The following is a 17,193-nucleotide window of genomic DNA, read 5'->3' as shown; positions in this document are numbered from 1 at the left end:
TCATGGAAAAAGATCCCTCCACCCCATGTGCTAAGCTGCCCATTGCCCAATTCTGTCCTCTCTCTGAAACATCCTTTATAAATGGAGGAACCAAATGTGGGAGCTCACAGGTTCTTTGCCATAGCACAGCACACCCTGGCACACCCTGGCTCACAGTGTGGTTACCTCATCACCATCCTTGATAAACTCCTTCCGGCAGATGTGGGCCATGATCCCAGCAGCCAGTGCGTCCCCCAGGACATTGATCATTGTTCTAAACCTGTCTCTGGAAAATGAAACAATAATGGTGAGGTGTTGGCTCTTTGGGTAAATTCCTGTGCCTCCATCAGCTGTAATTGCACCTGGAGGCCAGTTTTGCTGGGTTTATGAGCTAAAATGTTTAGAAATGTTAAGAAGTTGGGTCTCAGGCATCCTGTAGTTATTGAACAGGCAATTTGGGTTATCCAGCCTTTTCTGGATAACCCAAATTACCTGTTTTGGTGTAAAACCAAACAGGTGTGCTGTGCTGCCACACACTTGATTGTGAACTGAGCTAAGTGGAGCAGCTGTGTCCCCCTAGAGATGCAAACTGATTCAGCACTGAAAAGGTGGAACTGCACATCACACCTGCATTTCTGTCCCAGTTTATATGTTAAGGTCCAGCAACATGCCTGATTTGGAGACTGGTGCTGCAAATGTCTGAATTCAATAAAAGCAGAAATCAGCCAGCACAATCAGTCCCTTTTATTAGTGATCATGGTACCAATCTTAGCAACCAAAGTGCTTCTTAAGAAGATTATTTTATTGGTAGAATAGGCAGGATACAATAAAAATAATTCAGAAGATTGCTAGGTAACTACACTCACAAACCAAGCAGCCACTGACCATATTTAAGTAATGTTCATTCCTGTAAAACCTGTGGTGGCTTTAGCTCTTATGCAGCCTGTGCAGTAGTTCTTGAAGACTCTTCATCTTCAGTTATCTCTTCCAATTTAAATTTGTATCCTTGACAGTATTTTGTGTATATATAGTTTAACTGTTTTTCATGTATTCACTTACTGGATTTCTTCCCTGTTTACAACTTTTACCCACTGTCTAACAAATAAATCTATAAAAATACAGATTGTAAATAGACAAAAGTAACTGGCTGTCAAAGACAAATGTTACACTTGAATCATCCTGGAACCTATTAGTTAAAATTGATGGGATTTCTGATAGATGATATAGCTTCTAAGTCTGAAATACGTCACGTTTTTCCAAGAAAAAACATATACATCTGAAAACTCTGTCATATTAGCAACTTAATTTATAAATGTAGGTTATAAAATGGAGGTTCAGAAATCTCCAGATGTTTGGCTTATTAAAGTCAGTGACCGTCCAATATCAACAGTGCCCAGATTTCTGATCCTGTATCTTAATATAGAAAATAATTGAAACTCTGTGCTGATTTTTTTTTCTCAGATATTTTAGGCAAGTACTCAGTGCATATAAATGTTTATGCATTTGCCTGCTTAATTATCATGGAAATTCCTGCATGAGAGCTTATTTGTGTGTTGCCAAATTATATGTACAACTGCGAGTAACTTCAGCAATAATATTCCACAGCCTACACTTAGACACAGTTGTTGACTCCAGGACCCAGTCCTACACTTGTTTGCTCAATCAATTTTTAAAAATTCCTGCTGTTCTGATTTTGGGTTTTGCCTTGAAGAAAATTTCCACAAGAGCATGTTAAACAGGGAAAAAAAACAGTTACAGCACATACTGATAAAAGTTTCTGTTACACATTGACTTCTTTCCCTCTTGATTATTAAATAATGATTCTTGGAAAGATACTCAGTGTTGTGAATTTTGGATTGTGCAACAAGTCAGCTGTGGTAGAGAAGAAGCTGTATGAGCAGAGCTCAAGAGTTTGAGCTCCCTTTTGAGCTCTAATTAGCATCTTTTCAAGGCAGGATTTTTCCAAGAAAACAGTGCTCTACACTGAAACTCTTTAGCAAAGGGACTGCCTGGCACATTGTTTGAAAAGTTGTATTCCCCATTCTGAGTGTATGGAGCAGTCTGCACTATGCATGAGGAGAATCACAACACACACCATTGGCATTTCTCCACTGAGAGGCCAACCTGCCACCAAGGTGGTGGAATTTCTCTCAGTGCAAACGTGTGAGTCAATGGTATTTGAGCTCTAATTGATATTATTAAAGATGTAAAACTTTTACCTTGTGTTTGATAAAAGAGCTAGGAAACATTTTGATTTTCTTCTTTATGTCTCTAAGCACTAGCTAAAGGTATGAAGGTCACATACACATTATGGCTACCTAAGAGTTGTAATACCTGCAGTGCATTGTAATGGGTATTTCAGTCTTGTGAGATCATCTAACCAGCCTTCTTTAAGCATTCTTCATACTCCAGTACTTCCAAAACTAATACTGAAAATATTCATCGTGTCAACCATGTTGACACTTTGCATCTGCAGGCTCTTGAAACCACCAAGTGCCGAAATACAGAAATATGCTTTTTGTTTGAAAGGTCATCTGCAAAAGACAGAAAATTGGGTCTATTCCTTACTCACTTTTTAATACCATCTGGAGCTATAGCCTGAAAAGTCTTTTCTCTGTTGTTTTGAAAAGTTGTGTAAGACAAAAAGAAGAATAATTCCCATGTACACTGGAAAGCTTACTGGAAAAACAATGAAATGTTGATGTTGCAAGAACTGGGCAAAAACTGAGCAATATAGAGGGGAAAGGGTTTTGTAAAACAGTCTTAAATATTCATACAATGCAAGATTCATGACTCCTATTAATGCTAATAATAATAACATTCTATTACACTGGAGAGAAAATATTTTTTCTCACAATTCTTCATACAAGAAGAAAAAAAAAGTGGCTAAAAGTTGAATAAAATAAGATCTATAAGAGAATGAACTTGTAACACAATTTACCCAGAACCCTGATGTAATGAAACTCCCTATATAGAAGGAGATATATTTTATATAGCATAAAAAAAAAATTTGGATATTTTCTTGTGTATGCATATGCTAGTTACACAGTTAATTGACATGCTAATGAGCTAGGGACCAGTATTTTATGGTTCATCTTCCTAGACTATTCAAAATTGATTGATTAATCAGCATTTACACGAAAGCTGAGAGTTCAAATAAACCACTCCATATGAATTTTTAGTGACTCTTCTCATGGGTGATCCAAATCCCTCTCATCCTGGCTGTGTTAAGTTTCAGCCCCTGGCTGTGCTGTTAAATGCCCCCTGATTGGTGATGCAGCAAAATGCCCTCTTTACAGAGTGGCTGCTCTTGCAAAACTGGGGGCTGCAAGGAGGTGCTTCCTATTTAGCACTGAAATCAGAGAGCATAGAATTGCATCAGGGTCTGTGGTGAAAGGAAGACATTCTTGGTGCCAGCACTCAGGCTGGCTGTACTGGGGCTGCAGCAGCAGTAGCCATGCACAGCCCACACCATCACCGTGCTGCATGGCTCTTGTGGGTGCCAGGGTGCCAGAGGTTGCAGTGGTACTTGCTGGCTTTAGCAGTGGCTCAGGCCTCTTGGAGAGTGCTTCACTACTTTGAGATGATGGCTTTGAAATGTCAGTGGGCTGATAAGTAGAGTGCAGGCAAACCATGTTTCCTAGGAATGTTGGCCCCTTATCCTTGCCTAAGGAAAGGTGCCAGAGTTGCCCCTTAAGCACATTTGTCTGGCTCAACCTTCAGACTTGAAGATTATCATCCGGCCTGGCTAGGTGCAGCCGCTTCCACTTCTGACTATCGTAGGTAAAAGTAGTTTTTAGGTTCTTTTGGGATCTGAGTTGAAGCAGGTACTTTGTTCTACTTCTTCATCCTCCTTCCCTGTGAATGTGAAGATTGATCAATGTCCTCTTTGGACAATCTTATCTATGTAAAAAGCTGCTGTGGTGACCTTTCAGTTCGGTTTTAGACTAAATGGACTCCATTTCTTCAGCCTTTCCAGGCAAGACCTATTTCCAAGATTCGTCTAGGCTCCCTCATTTGTCTTTTTCAATATAATGTCCACATCAGCCAAGTTTTTAATCTAAGGCTACATGAAGACCATTTCAAATTACATAATCACTTCCTTTGCCTTTTTTATATATATATATATATATATATATATATATATATATATGTATGTATTTATGTATTTATGTATGTATGAATATGTGTGTATATATACATATATATACACACATTTCTATTATTTAAATGTATATATACTCTATATTTTAATATATATTTTATATATATTAATTGTGTTACTTACAGTGCCCAGTCGACAGCAATAATCAATGTGATGTCATCTGTTGGGAGCCCCACCGAGGTGAGAACAATGACCATTGTCACCAGGCCAGCTTGTGGGATACCTGCAGCACCTATGCTGGCAGCTGTTGCTGTGATACTTTGACAAGGAAAGAAAGGAATAGGCTTTACTTTCTGGAAGAAACCACACATGTTTCTAAACCATGCTCTGACACAAGGCACTGCATGGAAGTGCCAGTGTTTTGTGCCAGAATCCAGGTGAGACAGCAAGGACAGGCCAAACTGTCTGCCCAGGGCTAAATTCTCACCCTCAGCCTTTGCAGCCTTGGCACTGGTGGGGCAGTTCTGTTCTCTCCCAGTATCAAAGGTGCAGAGCAGAGTGGCCAGCCAGGCTGTGGACTGTGTTCTGCCAGCTTCTCATGGGTGATGACACCACGCAGAGCTGTGTGCCAGGAGTCTGCCAGCCCCACTCATGGCTGTTGTCCTTGGCAGCCCAGCTCCCAGCAGACACCTCTGGGTCACCATGGGAAATCCTTGGCTGCCCTGCCTGGGGCCTTTACTGTCAATCCGTCTCAAGGGTTAGGCCAAGGGTAAAGAGGCTGGGCCAGGGTGAAGCCCTTGCACAGCACATGGCTTTGCATACTTGGATCTAAATATGAAGCAAGCCTGAATGTGATGGTACATGTTCAGTTTCTGGTCAAGTATTTTTACTTGACCTTCATACCATTTTTTCAGCCAGGCAAGTAGAAATGAGTGGGAGACCGGGGCAAGAGTAGACATGGCAGGTTTACCATTTTTTTCATAATGTTATTTTTGAGGGAGGGATATAATTCCTTTTTCCAGGAGCAAAGGCAACTTGGTGGATGTATTCATTTCCACCAAATTAGTGACTTCCAAGAGCTAGGCCATCCAGCAGAGAGACAAAGAACAAATGTTGACAGTTGTAAAAGGATGACAGAAAGCATTTACACTGATAATCCTCTGCATTCATCAGTCAAGAATGTCAGAGCTTTTGGCAAGCAGATAAGTCTCATTAACCTACTATGGAAAATGAGGATAAGTGTATTCACCCATATGGAAACTGAAACACAGGGATAGCCAGTCCCTTGCTTACAGCTGTACAGTGTACCAGTACAGCAGCAGCAGTATTTCTACCTAGTGCCCTTTTTTATTTTAAATAAAAAAAACCCCATTAGTGTGTGGGTGTGATAGGGAAGGGGAAAGACCTAAAATTAAATTTTGCAAAATTTAAGTTGTGTAGCATCCTAATAACATTGTATTAGAGCATAGATAGGAAGGGACTGAAGTTCAGTAGCTGAGTAAGAGATAACTATAGTTTACATTAAAAGCCTTTCCAGTTAGTGGTGTGAAATGGCTGTCTCATCAGGACTGCTTCTGCCTCTTACATCAGGCCACAAAGTCTCAGGACTTATTTGAGAGTAAACCCAGGAATATTTAACTGAGATTTTACAAGCAAGCTCATCTGCTAATCCATTCCATCTTTACCTTAATATAGATCTTTCTTTCTGTAAGATGATCAGTTGATGGAAATCTTTACTTTCTTTCTCTGCTACGTCAATGTTTGCATTGATAGAAACTGTTAACCTGGATTTTACAAACTATGAGCAAAGAAGACTGATTATTTAATATGTTTTCCCTCTGGAAAAAATATCTGGCTTTCAGAATTGTTTGAATTTTAAATTACCAGATTATAAAGTATCAAGATCTAAGGTAGGTTTGGCCTATAGAACACTGTTAGAATTTGGATTACCTCATTGATGGTACTGATTCCACCATAATTTCCTGTTTAGCTTCCTCATTTGTGCATCTTTTTAGTTTTCTTCTCTTCTTGGATTTTCCCCAATATTTACTTGTATTTTCAATCTACTGTTTTACTTCTGTCTAGTCCTTATGTACCAGCACTTAATGTGGGGGGCAAAAGAGATAAAAGGAGGTTCTGCTAAGAAAAAGTTAGAGCTTACATTCTTTCCATTTACAATCATCCTTCTTCTTCATTTTTAAAATTACTGTTCTTTACTTCAAAGTGTGTGTAATATCATGCTCTGCCATGTTTTAGCATCACATGCTATAAAAAAGCTCGAAATTCCAAATCACAAAAGACTTAAATTTTATCACAGGCTCATTCCAACAGTTTTCAAAGAGAGTCTAAGCCTGAAGCAAGAGCTCATATGGGCACAATTTATTTCTTCTTTTTGTAGTCCAGCCAGGTCTTGCCAAAAGCCCATTAGCAAACCTCAGCTGTCATCTGGGGTTGGTTTCAGGACTCTCCTCTTTTTGTCATGAAGGTTTTCAGGTCCAGCAGAAGATGGGCAAGGCCCAGCAGTGTAAATGGGGCAGTGGTGAGGTCAGTGGGTGGGTAGTTAAGCAGATCTCAAATTTATTGCACAAAGCTCTGACTATGAGGAATGTTTTTATAATCATTTGTTCCCTGCTGGAAACCTGCAGGTTTCAGTCCCTGAGGAATTCTTTGGCAGTCACTGGAGTTATTCTGGCAGTAATTGTTCAGCTGGATCTTCCAGTCTTTTGGATCCATTACAGACCTTTCAAGGATGGAGTACACAGCTATAACACTCTCTACCCACTGAGAGCATGGTTGTTTATGAAGCTTTCTGCTTTAACAAGCAGCAGAGAAGACAATTAAAAAACATCTCAGTGACCTGACATCTTGGTGAAAACCTGTCCTGATGGTAGCATCTGTCCTCCTACCCTCTTCCCCTAATCCTGAAAGAGTTTCCCAGCACACACTGTTCCCTGTTACTTAATGTAAGACTCCCAGTTTTGCAACTTTTTAACCATTTCCTTTCACTTGAAGACACAGAAATCAGACTTTAAGTTAAAAACAGTTGTGAAGTTAAAAATAGTGTTTTAAACACCAATAATAATAAAATGTTCCAGTGTTAGAAGTGATCAATGGGTTGCCTAAAAACAAAAATTAATAGGCAGTTATCCTCAAACAGAAGCACATTTCCTGGTGTCCACAAGCATCTATTGAACAGGACCACTACAATTTCTCTTTGAGCAGTCCCTGATCCCTGTGTTACTTGGAAACAACCCTTTGATGAGGGATGCATCTGTGATAACAGCAGAGATGAGTTTTGTTCTTGCTACATACAAGAATAGTGCCTCAGACTCAATAAAACTGTGACCCTGATGGGTCCCTTCCCACTCAGCTGATTCCATGGTTCAATGCAGCATGTGGAATTTGGGTTTGTACCTTATGGTGATGATCTGCCCAAAGTCCAGCTCGTAGTTGTTGACTTGGGCGATGAAGATGGCGGCCACGGCCTCGTAGAGCGCCGTCCCGTCCATGTTGATGGTGGCTCCCACGGGCAGCACGAAGCGCGCGATCCTCCTGTCCACGTGGTTGTTCTCCAGCAAGCACTTGAAAGTGATAGGCAGAGTGGCTGAGCTGCACAACAGCACAGAAGAACACACTTGGTTATTTTTGTTTCTGGGGAATTGTAGCAAACCTTGTCCTGGCAGGGGAAGTTCCACACAGCCATCCGAGCTCACTCCTTGCTCTGCCTGGGACTCACTTGCCAGGTAACTCACTCCTCTGCTTGACGGAGGATAAAGACAGTTACACGTATAAGTGTTGGAGTTAGTGCTAATTTTGCTTCCCAAAGTTAGAAATATTTTTCTCTCTTTCCCTGTTTCAGAAGCAAATGGACAGAATTCCCACAGAGGCAATGTTGTACATGCAAATGCAAAGAAAGGGAGCAACATCCTTTGCAGCTTATTACTAAAATCTCAGAAAACTGTTTTACATTCATGGTTTCTAAAAATCTTTCCTTCCAGGCCTATCCCATGTGTAAACGATTTTTTATTTCTGCAAGGGTTAGACAAAGGTCTTATCAACAGCAGGCTGAAAATAAAAGTTGCAGACAAAATGTCTGTGTTAAAGAATATAAAATCTCATTTTCTCCCTGGGACAGACCTGCCCCCCTCCCTTGTCTGATCATATAACAACCACATAACTGCAGGTCTTATAATAGTGTGTACACATGTAACTAAGATGTGTGTGGAATAGAATGGAATGATGTAAGAACATTTTACAGGTATTCATTTTAAATTGAGCTTGATACCCCAAAAAATATTTCTGATTTTTGTTTTCATTAATTGAGACAATTAACAAAACACTGTATGGTCATATATTTTCTCATTTTTCATAAGAGGCACACATGTTTAAATACTAATACACTAAAATATATTCATTTGTATATTTTATCAGCCTTTTGGTAGCATTCTGCATTTTACCACGTGGTGTCTCATTCACTGCTGCCATGAGTAATGAGACTGCATTCAAGTGAGTGAGGGGGTACTTTTTATGGCACATTAGTGTATGGAAAATAAGTAACACCACTGAAAAAAATACACAAATCACAAAATATTTTCCTTGTTATTATACCAACTTTAATACACTGCTCACTATCTGAGCTGCTGACTGTTTAAATAGATGTAATATAGCAAACGTCTTCAAAATTATTCCAAAGTTACCTCTTAAAAAAGATGGCAATAGGGGAAATATGGTATGGTGACACTGTGATCTTCAGTGTCTGGTTGTCCTGTGATTTACATGCCCTGAGTCAGGAAATCCAGGCGTCTTCCCCCTGGTTTGGCAGTTCAGATTGCTCTGTCACTGTGTGTAGTGACCCTCACATCACAATGGTTCCAATACCTAAATCTTATAATGACCATTAGCTGTTCTCAATTGAAGATAACACATTGCATCTGCAGATTCTTTCTCAGTTGTTGCAAATGTCCTATAAAAGCACAGAGGGATTCCAAAAACTCTGAAATCACAACCCTAAGTTTGCAGGAATGCCTAAACAAAATGTTTCCATGAGTAGGAGTTGTCATTTCATATTTGTGCAAGTTGTTTGAGGAAAGTAACTGTGTTGGGAAATGAAAAGTAACTTCCTGCTATGGAAACACAAAAGAAGAAAGACAAGGCTATGTTTTCAGTATGATAGCTCTGTTTTCTATAACTTTATGAAGTCTAACTGCTGAATTATTTACTACAAACTGGCAGTCACTGCCTGAAAATCCAGACCAAAGTCTTTCTCTGAATATGTAAATATGCTGGAAAGGCAAGAAAGCAATGGAAATCTGATTACCTCCTGAAATTGGGGTATAGTAAACTTTTAAATTCAGGCAGTCCTAGTGTTTAATCAATATTTACTTTGAAAAACAAACAGAGCAGAGCATAACCCTGTAATCGCCAAGGTGCTCATGAGATGTCATTTCTCTTTTGAGCGTGCCTGTCATTTTTCACACGGTCATTTGTGAATGAAATCCTCTGCCTCTTGTTTACCATGAAGTGTTCATAAAAGATGAGGCTGAGGCTCACAAAGAATGTAGAACTGAAAGCCCTGGGAGTAGCTGCAACCAGGAGCAGACTCAGTAGCAGTTCTAGATGTTCTGACTAGAGGATAAGCTGAGAAAAAATTATTTAACTCATTGTCTCCCTTTTCTGCTGCTACTCAGTTTCGGAGAGTCACTGTTTTTTAAAGACAGTCTTCCCTCAGACGTTTGGCTTTTCTGTAACAAAACTCTGTCTGATTTCTTTGGGTGGAAATGAGGACAAAAAGGTAATCTTACACGTCCTTGGCGCCTTGCCCACGCTTTCACATAACAGAATATTAAACCTAAGTGTGTGTTCTGAGGGCAGAGAGCTGAGCTGTCAAATGTGAAAATTTTAGCTGATTAACATATTACAGTTTGGTTGATATGTATAAAATATTGTGCAAAACAACCTCCCAATACCAATGGCTCAACCAGCAAAATCTGTATCTATTTCAATTGTTGTGAGCAGATTTTATGACACTATTTTCGCAAGAATTCAACTTTTAAACTTGTTCACTATCTCACAGTTAGGTGTGTCTTTCATTTGAATTTTTTGCTGCCTGAAGTAACATTTCTAAGGTACATAACAACACATTGGATTCGCTGTTTGTTAAATATTACAATAATAAAGAAACGGTCAGAATGTAAATGCAATGATGATTAAAAACATGCAAGATATTGCAAGAAAACAAATTTTCAGATTCTTGTACTTTCTTAGACAGGCAACTACTACATTGTCTCACTCAAATTTATGACACTGCATCTTAGAATTAGTAGGATGTGTGTGCTACCTACTCCTGCTGACTTTCCAGAACTCTCTGCTCAGATGAGAAATTTAATGTAAGATCTAGAGGTAGTCTTCTCAATTTGCACTAAATTTGCTTTGATGTGCTTTCTATATTTCTCCTTGCACAATCAGCTGTTGCAACACATGATGTTAAAAATCAGCTTTGTCCTCTCTCAGCCTGGATTGACCCCATCAGTCTTTTTAACCTCTCACTTAGCAGATTGCTGCTTTACATCCCTGGTTACCCTTTCAGCACCTGTTTCACAGAAATGAACTTTTCCTGAGTACAGCTGACAAAAGTTGTGTGGAACATCCTAGAAGAGGTTGTTCAATGATGTTCCATTTTTGCTCATATTGTATCATCTGACACACACCAGAAAAATATGTCTGATTTAAAGCTTTGGCTATTGGTGGCTCTCAGGAGGCAAAGGGGGGAAAAAAAAAGGTCCTACTGTAGTTTTGGAGTAATATTAATATATAATTTCAATATTATAAAAGACAATATCAAACAATTTGTCTAGTTTGTCTTTCTAGTTTAACTCAGTGAAGTTTGCTTTCTTGAAAGCTACTTTTATCTAGTGTTAAGCAGTGGAGCAGTACCATTAAAGCCTGACATTTAATATTTATTAAGAGAAAAAAATACTCTAAAGCACTGATCTTAATCTGTTAAGTCTTTTAAAAACTGACCCAAAGCTTTCAGCTGAGAAGTATCTTCTGCCAGCATTAACTCTAACAATTAAAAATACATTTTCAGAGTCTTATCTCAATTTTGGGATAAAATGCAGCTGCAGAGACTGAGCATAAGCTACTGCTGGCCCAGACCAAGCTCTTACTAGTGAGAGCCACAAAGACAGCCAGTCACTGTGGAAGAACAGCTGTTCAGCCTGCTCTGTTTATCTTATCATTCAAATGCATTTTGATATTTGCTCCAAAAAAATCAGCAAACTGATCTCATCTCCCCATTCTAAATCTGCCTTTAATTTACACTGTGCAATAGCCAAGATCTTAGTGTTTCATAAGCACCAAAACCCTTGAAAAACTCATGGTTTATAATTTGTCTTCAGAGAAGATGAAAATTGCTTCTTTTAATGGGTTGTACCACTGAAAAAATGCTGCTCTAATTCATTAATGATATGGAAAGATGACCTAGAAAAACAAAATTCCCTCTTGCCATTGGAAGAAGAAAGCTAAAATCAAGAAGAATTTTGCCTCCTGGCCAAATTCTGCTTTTTCAATGTGGTAAGAGGTGACAAGCTCAGGGGCAGTGAGAGGGGAAGAAAGCAGAGTCAGAGATCCCCAAATGTGCAGCCAGAGCAGGGTGGGCAGGGGCAGCACGTGCTGTGCACCTCACAGTGGTGCAGGAAAGAGGAGCTGTGCACATTCATTTGTGTCCTAAAGGATGCACCCAAGGAAAAAGATCTGCTTTTCTGCCCCTGCCTCTGCAAACCAAAATATTGCTGTGGTTGGGGTTTCTGGAGAAGCATAAGGGGGTGGAGAATGGGGTGCAGAACATTTCACTAGAGGGAAACAAGCAGAAATAATGTTGAGATGCAGTAAAATCCTTGCCAGCAGATGGCTGCTCAGTGGCTTTCAGGTTCTTCTGTGTTACATTCCTGGACTGTGTAAATGGTATTGTTTTTGGTTCTTGTTGTTTGATCTTTAGCTTTAAAAACAAGCTTTCCCCAGGTGCAGAGTATCTGCAGTGAATATCAGCCCTCTGACTCCTGGTTTTCTTTCTATCTTTAGATGTAGACCTGAAGCAACACAGAAGCATCTCCAAGAAACACATCAGTATTCTTAAAATCAACTCTTTGTTCTCCTCTAGGATGATCTGAAAATCCAATACCCACATGACAAGTGTTATATAATGCCCCTGTGGCAAGCCTTATTTAACTAAATACAGATGTGTTGACAGTAAGGAGAGGCAGCTCTCCTGTCCAGCCCAAGTTATTTGTGCATGTTCTTTTGGCAACAGCTCAGTTATGTGCAGTATCCATCCCTTTCAGTGTAATGAAGGTGAAAAGTTCAGCTATCTCTAGGATAGACACTGTGATTTGAGCAGAAAAACATTGGAAACCATGTTGGGCCTGTGTTAGATTTGCAAAATATACACATTCTTAAGGAGGGACAAACAGCTAAATCCAAAATGTCCAAGGCCCAAATCCATATGTTCAGAGCCTTCCCTCAGGACTCACCTTAAATTTGGTGGTACTTTAGCTTCTGCCAATAAGGATACTAAATCTGGTACAAGTCCTGCTGGTGGTTCTGGTGCAGACTGAGCTGCCAGCTGGTGCCAGAGCTCTGTTCCCAAATACAGCCTCTCTGGTCCTGTAAGTAATTATTCCTTGCACAACTGAAGGGAGAGGGCTCTCTCAAAGCACTTGCTATCCCCAGAGGCAGGGTCTTATCTGGGAGTCAGAGCCCAGGAGAGTCAAAGCACAGGTTTAAGTAAAAGCTGAATTCTTTGTGTGTTCCCCACTGTCAGAGGGCACTCTCACATCAGCTTGTAAGGGCTAAGGAAATGGGGCTGGAAAAAACCCCAAGTAAGAATTGATTTTCCTTACAGAGGCTCAGCAGAGACAGAAATCTCTTTCTCATCAGTTTCCAGATCAGTAAAGGACTCCTAAATTGGTGATAAAACCAAAATGCAATGCTGATGCATAATATGGAAAACCAAGAAAAGTAATGATTTTGAAATGGTGGAATGCCTGCTGATCTTTTAATTCTTTATTAAACCTCCCTTGTTAAAAGGCATCTATACTAATAAAAAACTTGTTTGTTTGTTTTCTAAAAGGAGAAATATTCAGATTTTTAGTAAAAGCTGTCTCCTTCTAGAAAAAAAAAAGAGAATGAAAGGAATGGCACAGATTAAAAATCTGAATTGTCAGCAACAGAGTTTTCAGAAAGAGAATTCCTGGAGAACCAGGAAGGTAGTCAAGTGTGTCAAATGTGAGCCTGATGAGTCTTTTCCAACATTAACATCTTTGAGTGCAAAATTCTCATCTTTCTTGAATCTGGGGTAGTGGTGACATCTACAAACTTTTTATGTTCTAATAAAAAAGCTTTCCTTAATTATTTAAGTGTAGTTAGAGTTTAAGCACCACCCACCATGGAATTTTTCTTGATTGTGTGTTTCTCAGCATGCTGCTCTTTATAGGTCATTTTGGAGCAAACTATTATATATAAATACACCTTTTAAAATGTCACAGTGGAAATCCAGTACCTTTTGTACTGAAAAAATAATTCCCTCTTCCCCTTTCTTTTAATCTTCTACATTCCTTCAGCCACAGATGCCATGAAACTGTGATGTCATATAGGCTACACAGAAATGTTATTTTAATTGTCATTTCTCTATCTGCTCCATGCAAGGTGATTCCAGCCCTTTCAAGTCCATCTCATGCACCATTTTATCCATGTTGGGAGTCATTTTCATAGCCTGTTCACAAGCTGGTTTCCATTTTCACTGTACCTTTGTTCAGCTATGGTTAAAACTCTAAAAAGGGTGCTAAAGATATTATTCCTTGAGGAGAACAGTTAAATACTTTCCCAGTGCTGGACAATAGCTTGCAACCACAGTCTTTTGTTAATGTACCAAGAGACAAAGACTAATATGAGTGGAAAGGATAAAATGTTTCCACATGAGTGAAATAGGAGGTTCCCCACTAATACCAAAAATGAAGTCTGAAAAAACTGCATGTCCCTCATATACATTAACTTTGTAGAAGAACATTTTTTTTTTAATATGGAAAAAGAACTTATTTCCTTTCTAGTCCTCTATGAAAAAAAAAAGGTTTTTTCCAAGATTTTTAAACCAAAGGAAAACAGTGTGACAAATATTATTGTCCAGTGGCTCCTACATAACTTCCAAATGTTGAGACACACATTTTTTAAATTTATACCAGTGAATTGGAGGGAGACCATTGTTCAGATACAGATAAATCTGCTCCACTAGTGCAATAACGTGCTCTTCCCAAGAGGTAGCTGTAGTAAGGATCTAGCAAGTATTTTATTGGATCTGTCTAGAAACTCTATAATACCTGGAGGATGTGGCCAGAGCAATGAGCAAGGCTTGAAGGATCCCTCTGATGAAGACAATGGGATTCTTCTTGGTGATGAAGAAGTACATCATTGGCAGGATGAAGAGCCCGTGCACCACCAGGCCGCACACCACCGTAATGGCATAGAAACCCAGCTTCTTCCCAATGGCTGAGGGGTCATCCATTTCTAAGATCTTGCCAGCTATTAGGAACACAATTCCAAATGGAAAATACCTGAGCAAAAAGGAAGACAGTCATTATTAGGAGACAGCTCCCTTCCATCACACGGTAAGAGCTGCAGCTCCTTCCAGTGGCAGTGCAGTACCTGCCCTGTCTGGGTTTGGCTGTTCTGTCTCCACACCAGAGCAGGATGCCCAGAGCGCTGTGGGCTCCCCCTCAGCACAGCTGAGGTTATGGCACTGGCAAGAAAGGACTTTAAAATGTTTTGGTTGCCAAGGCAGCTCTGACAGCTTCAGGCAGGTAAATTACTGGGAAGAGGGGGAATGAATCCTGAGCTCCTCTCATGTGTTTGTGTTCGTGTAGCTGTTCATGGATTTTCGTTGGAATCTCTTAAGTAAACGTTTATGTTGCCTTTGGAAGACAGAGGAGAAACACCAACATGCATTAGACGTGCTCTTGGACTGCCTGGGGGTTTGATTTGGGGCAGATAAATAGGCAGAAGAATTGCTAGTTTTTGAATCCTATGGATTCAAAAACTATGGACAGGTGCTTTATAAAAACTGTTGTGCTTCTGTGCGCAGCTGCACACAAAGTCATGGATGCCAAAAAGCTTTACATTGAAAAAAAAAAAAAAATCTGGGAACATCCAGCCATCTTCCACTTGCAGCTGTGTCATCTCCAGAGACTTGACACTACTTCCTCATTTTTCCAGAAATAAACTGCCTCCTTTGACATATCCACCCAAGCAATCATTCCCTGACCCAGGTCAGTCAGATTGGACCATGTAGCTGGAAGGAGAGGCTGTGGGCTGAGTGCTGGCTCCCTGTCCCACAACAGGCTGAGCCACACTGGGGGACATCCTGAAGTGGGGAGAAGGTGCTGATAGCTCTTGTTGTTGGCAGCCACCTGCTGTTCCTCTGATCTTTGGAGCAGGTGTGTTGGCAGGTCTGGCTGGGTCTTCAGCAGTACTGGAAGGGATGGAAGTACCAGCTAGAGCATCCCATCATGCTTCTCCCTTGTGTGGCCTGGGTGGCTGTGATCCCCCTTAGCATGCCCAGGGATTGGCAGTGCCCTTGGGGCATACAGCACACCCCACCCAGCTATACCATGTTCTGTTATTTGGGAGTAACATAGAGGGTACCCTGTCAAAAGGATGGTACAGACCAGGGACAGATGTATGTGCATCCTCAAATGCTGAGGCCCTGAAAAACTAAGGTTTATTCATCCTCATTTATTTCCCTGGAAATAAATGTATGAGATTTCTGTGCATTTTCTTCTGTTGAAATGTTCTTACTCTTTTTAAAAAATACTGATTTTCCTAACAAAACAGTTACTTACCAAACAGCAACAGCCACTATCTTCATGACAGATTCATTCAAACACTGGCAAAAGCTGACCAAAGGGACGCCGCTGTTCCCCATTCTTCCCAACATTATACCTGCAATCAGAGCATTCAGGTTCAGCTTCTCAGGTGTCTTCACACACAGCCCCAGTGCTTTCCCTCTCTGCTGAAACTCTAAACCCCCTGGTAGCAAGGCTGTGTCCTGAACCATCAGTCATAGAGCCCTGTGGAGGATTTACCTGCTCTGAGTGATCCTTGGAACACAAACTGAGAAACATTTTCTACTGAAGGAATCTGTCTCTGCCTACAGCCAGGCAGCACTAACGAGAACTTGGGAGGCAAAGCCAGGTTTTGAGGTTTGCTCTGGTAATGGGGAGTTAGTAATGGAGTCTGTAATATTTTTAGTTTTCTGTCTACATTATAATAATTAACCTTTACAGTCAGTCAGGCTTTGCATTTTTGGGAGTGGTAAGGAAATGAAAATTCATGGAGAGAAAGGCCAAATTGCTGTGAAGACTAAGCAGTAAAGAAGAAAGAAAATAAACCCCATGTATGTGCCCCCATTGCTCAGAAAGCAACTGAATACAGCTCTGGGATGTGTCATCTAACCATATATTCTCCAGACAGTGTGATTTCCATTAATGCATATAAATAGGCAACATTTTCCTATAGTTAATTATCCTCCCTGAAAGGATTATAAATGGTTGAGCCAATTGCTCAAGGAAACACTTCAAAAACTGGCTGCACCAAGGGAGTTTGCCTTTGAGGGGAGCTGCCTGGGGAGGCAGGGGCTGGCAGTGGGGTGTGTGCTGCCACTTGCTCTGGATGTGCAGTGTCCTTGCTTTGAGCAGGAGCCCGGCTCTGTCTCTTGGAGCCCACAGCTCCGAGCCACATCTCAGGCAGTGCCGTTTCCAGGGCCATCCCCTGCTGAGGCAGGCAGGAAGGCTTTCAGCTGCCTTATCCAGGGATTTCACAATAGCAGTGCTCTCAAGATGGGAGTTTGTAAGCCTGTTAGATCATCTAAGCCATAACTTTTAGGCCGGAAGACAACACTCTTTCATTAAGCTGTCTCAATGCTTCCATTTTGGAGGGTGGGGGGATGGTGCAGTGGGCTGAAGACAGCCTTGACACATCCTTTGTTCAAGACAAAAGCCTGAAGTAGTCCTTGGTGATGATAATTTTTGAGGGTTTGGTGTCTCAGGTTTGTTCCTGGCTGC

The 17,193-nt window shown here is 40.5% G+C and overlaps 1 protein-coding gene across 2 annotated transcripts in view; it reads right to left on the bottom strand.

Moving 5' to 3' along the window:
- Nucleotides 1–17,193, bottom strand: part of SLC1A7 (solute carrier family 1 member 7) — a 47,070-nt gene that overhangs the window by 2,847 nt on the left and 27,030 nt on the right. For both annotated transcript variants that reach the window (XM_059853493.1, XM_059853494.1), the window contains 5 exons: nt 15,973–16,072; nt 14,455–14,688; nt 7,499–7,693; nt 4,268–4,402; nt 166–265 (listed from right to left, as the gene is read on the bottom strand). In XM_059853493.1, the coding sequence (XP_059709476.1) occupies nt 166–265; nt 4,268–4,402; nt 7,499–7,693; nt 14,455–14,688; nt 15,973–16,072 (764 nt within the window). The remainder of the gene's footprint in view (nt 1–165; nt 266–4,267; nt 4,403–7,498; nt 7,694–14,454; nt 14,689–15,972; nt 16,073–17,193) is intronic.

This window comes from Haemorhous mexicanus, chromosome 9, assembly GCF_027477595.1.
Source record: "Haemorhous mexicanus isolate bHaeMex1 chromosome 9, bHaeMex1.pri, whole genome shotgun sequence".
In the NCBI taxonomy this organism is placed as follows: domain Eukaryota; kingdom Metazoa; phylum Chordata; class Aves; order Passeriformes; family Fringillidae; genus Haemorhous; species Haemorhous mexicanus.
The sequence above is the reverse complement of the archived record's forward strand: the minus strand, read 5'-3'. Positions and strand labels throughout refer to the sequence as shown.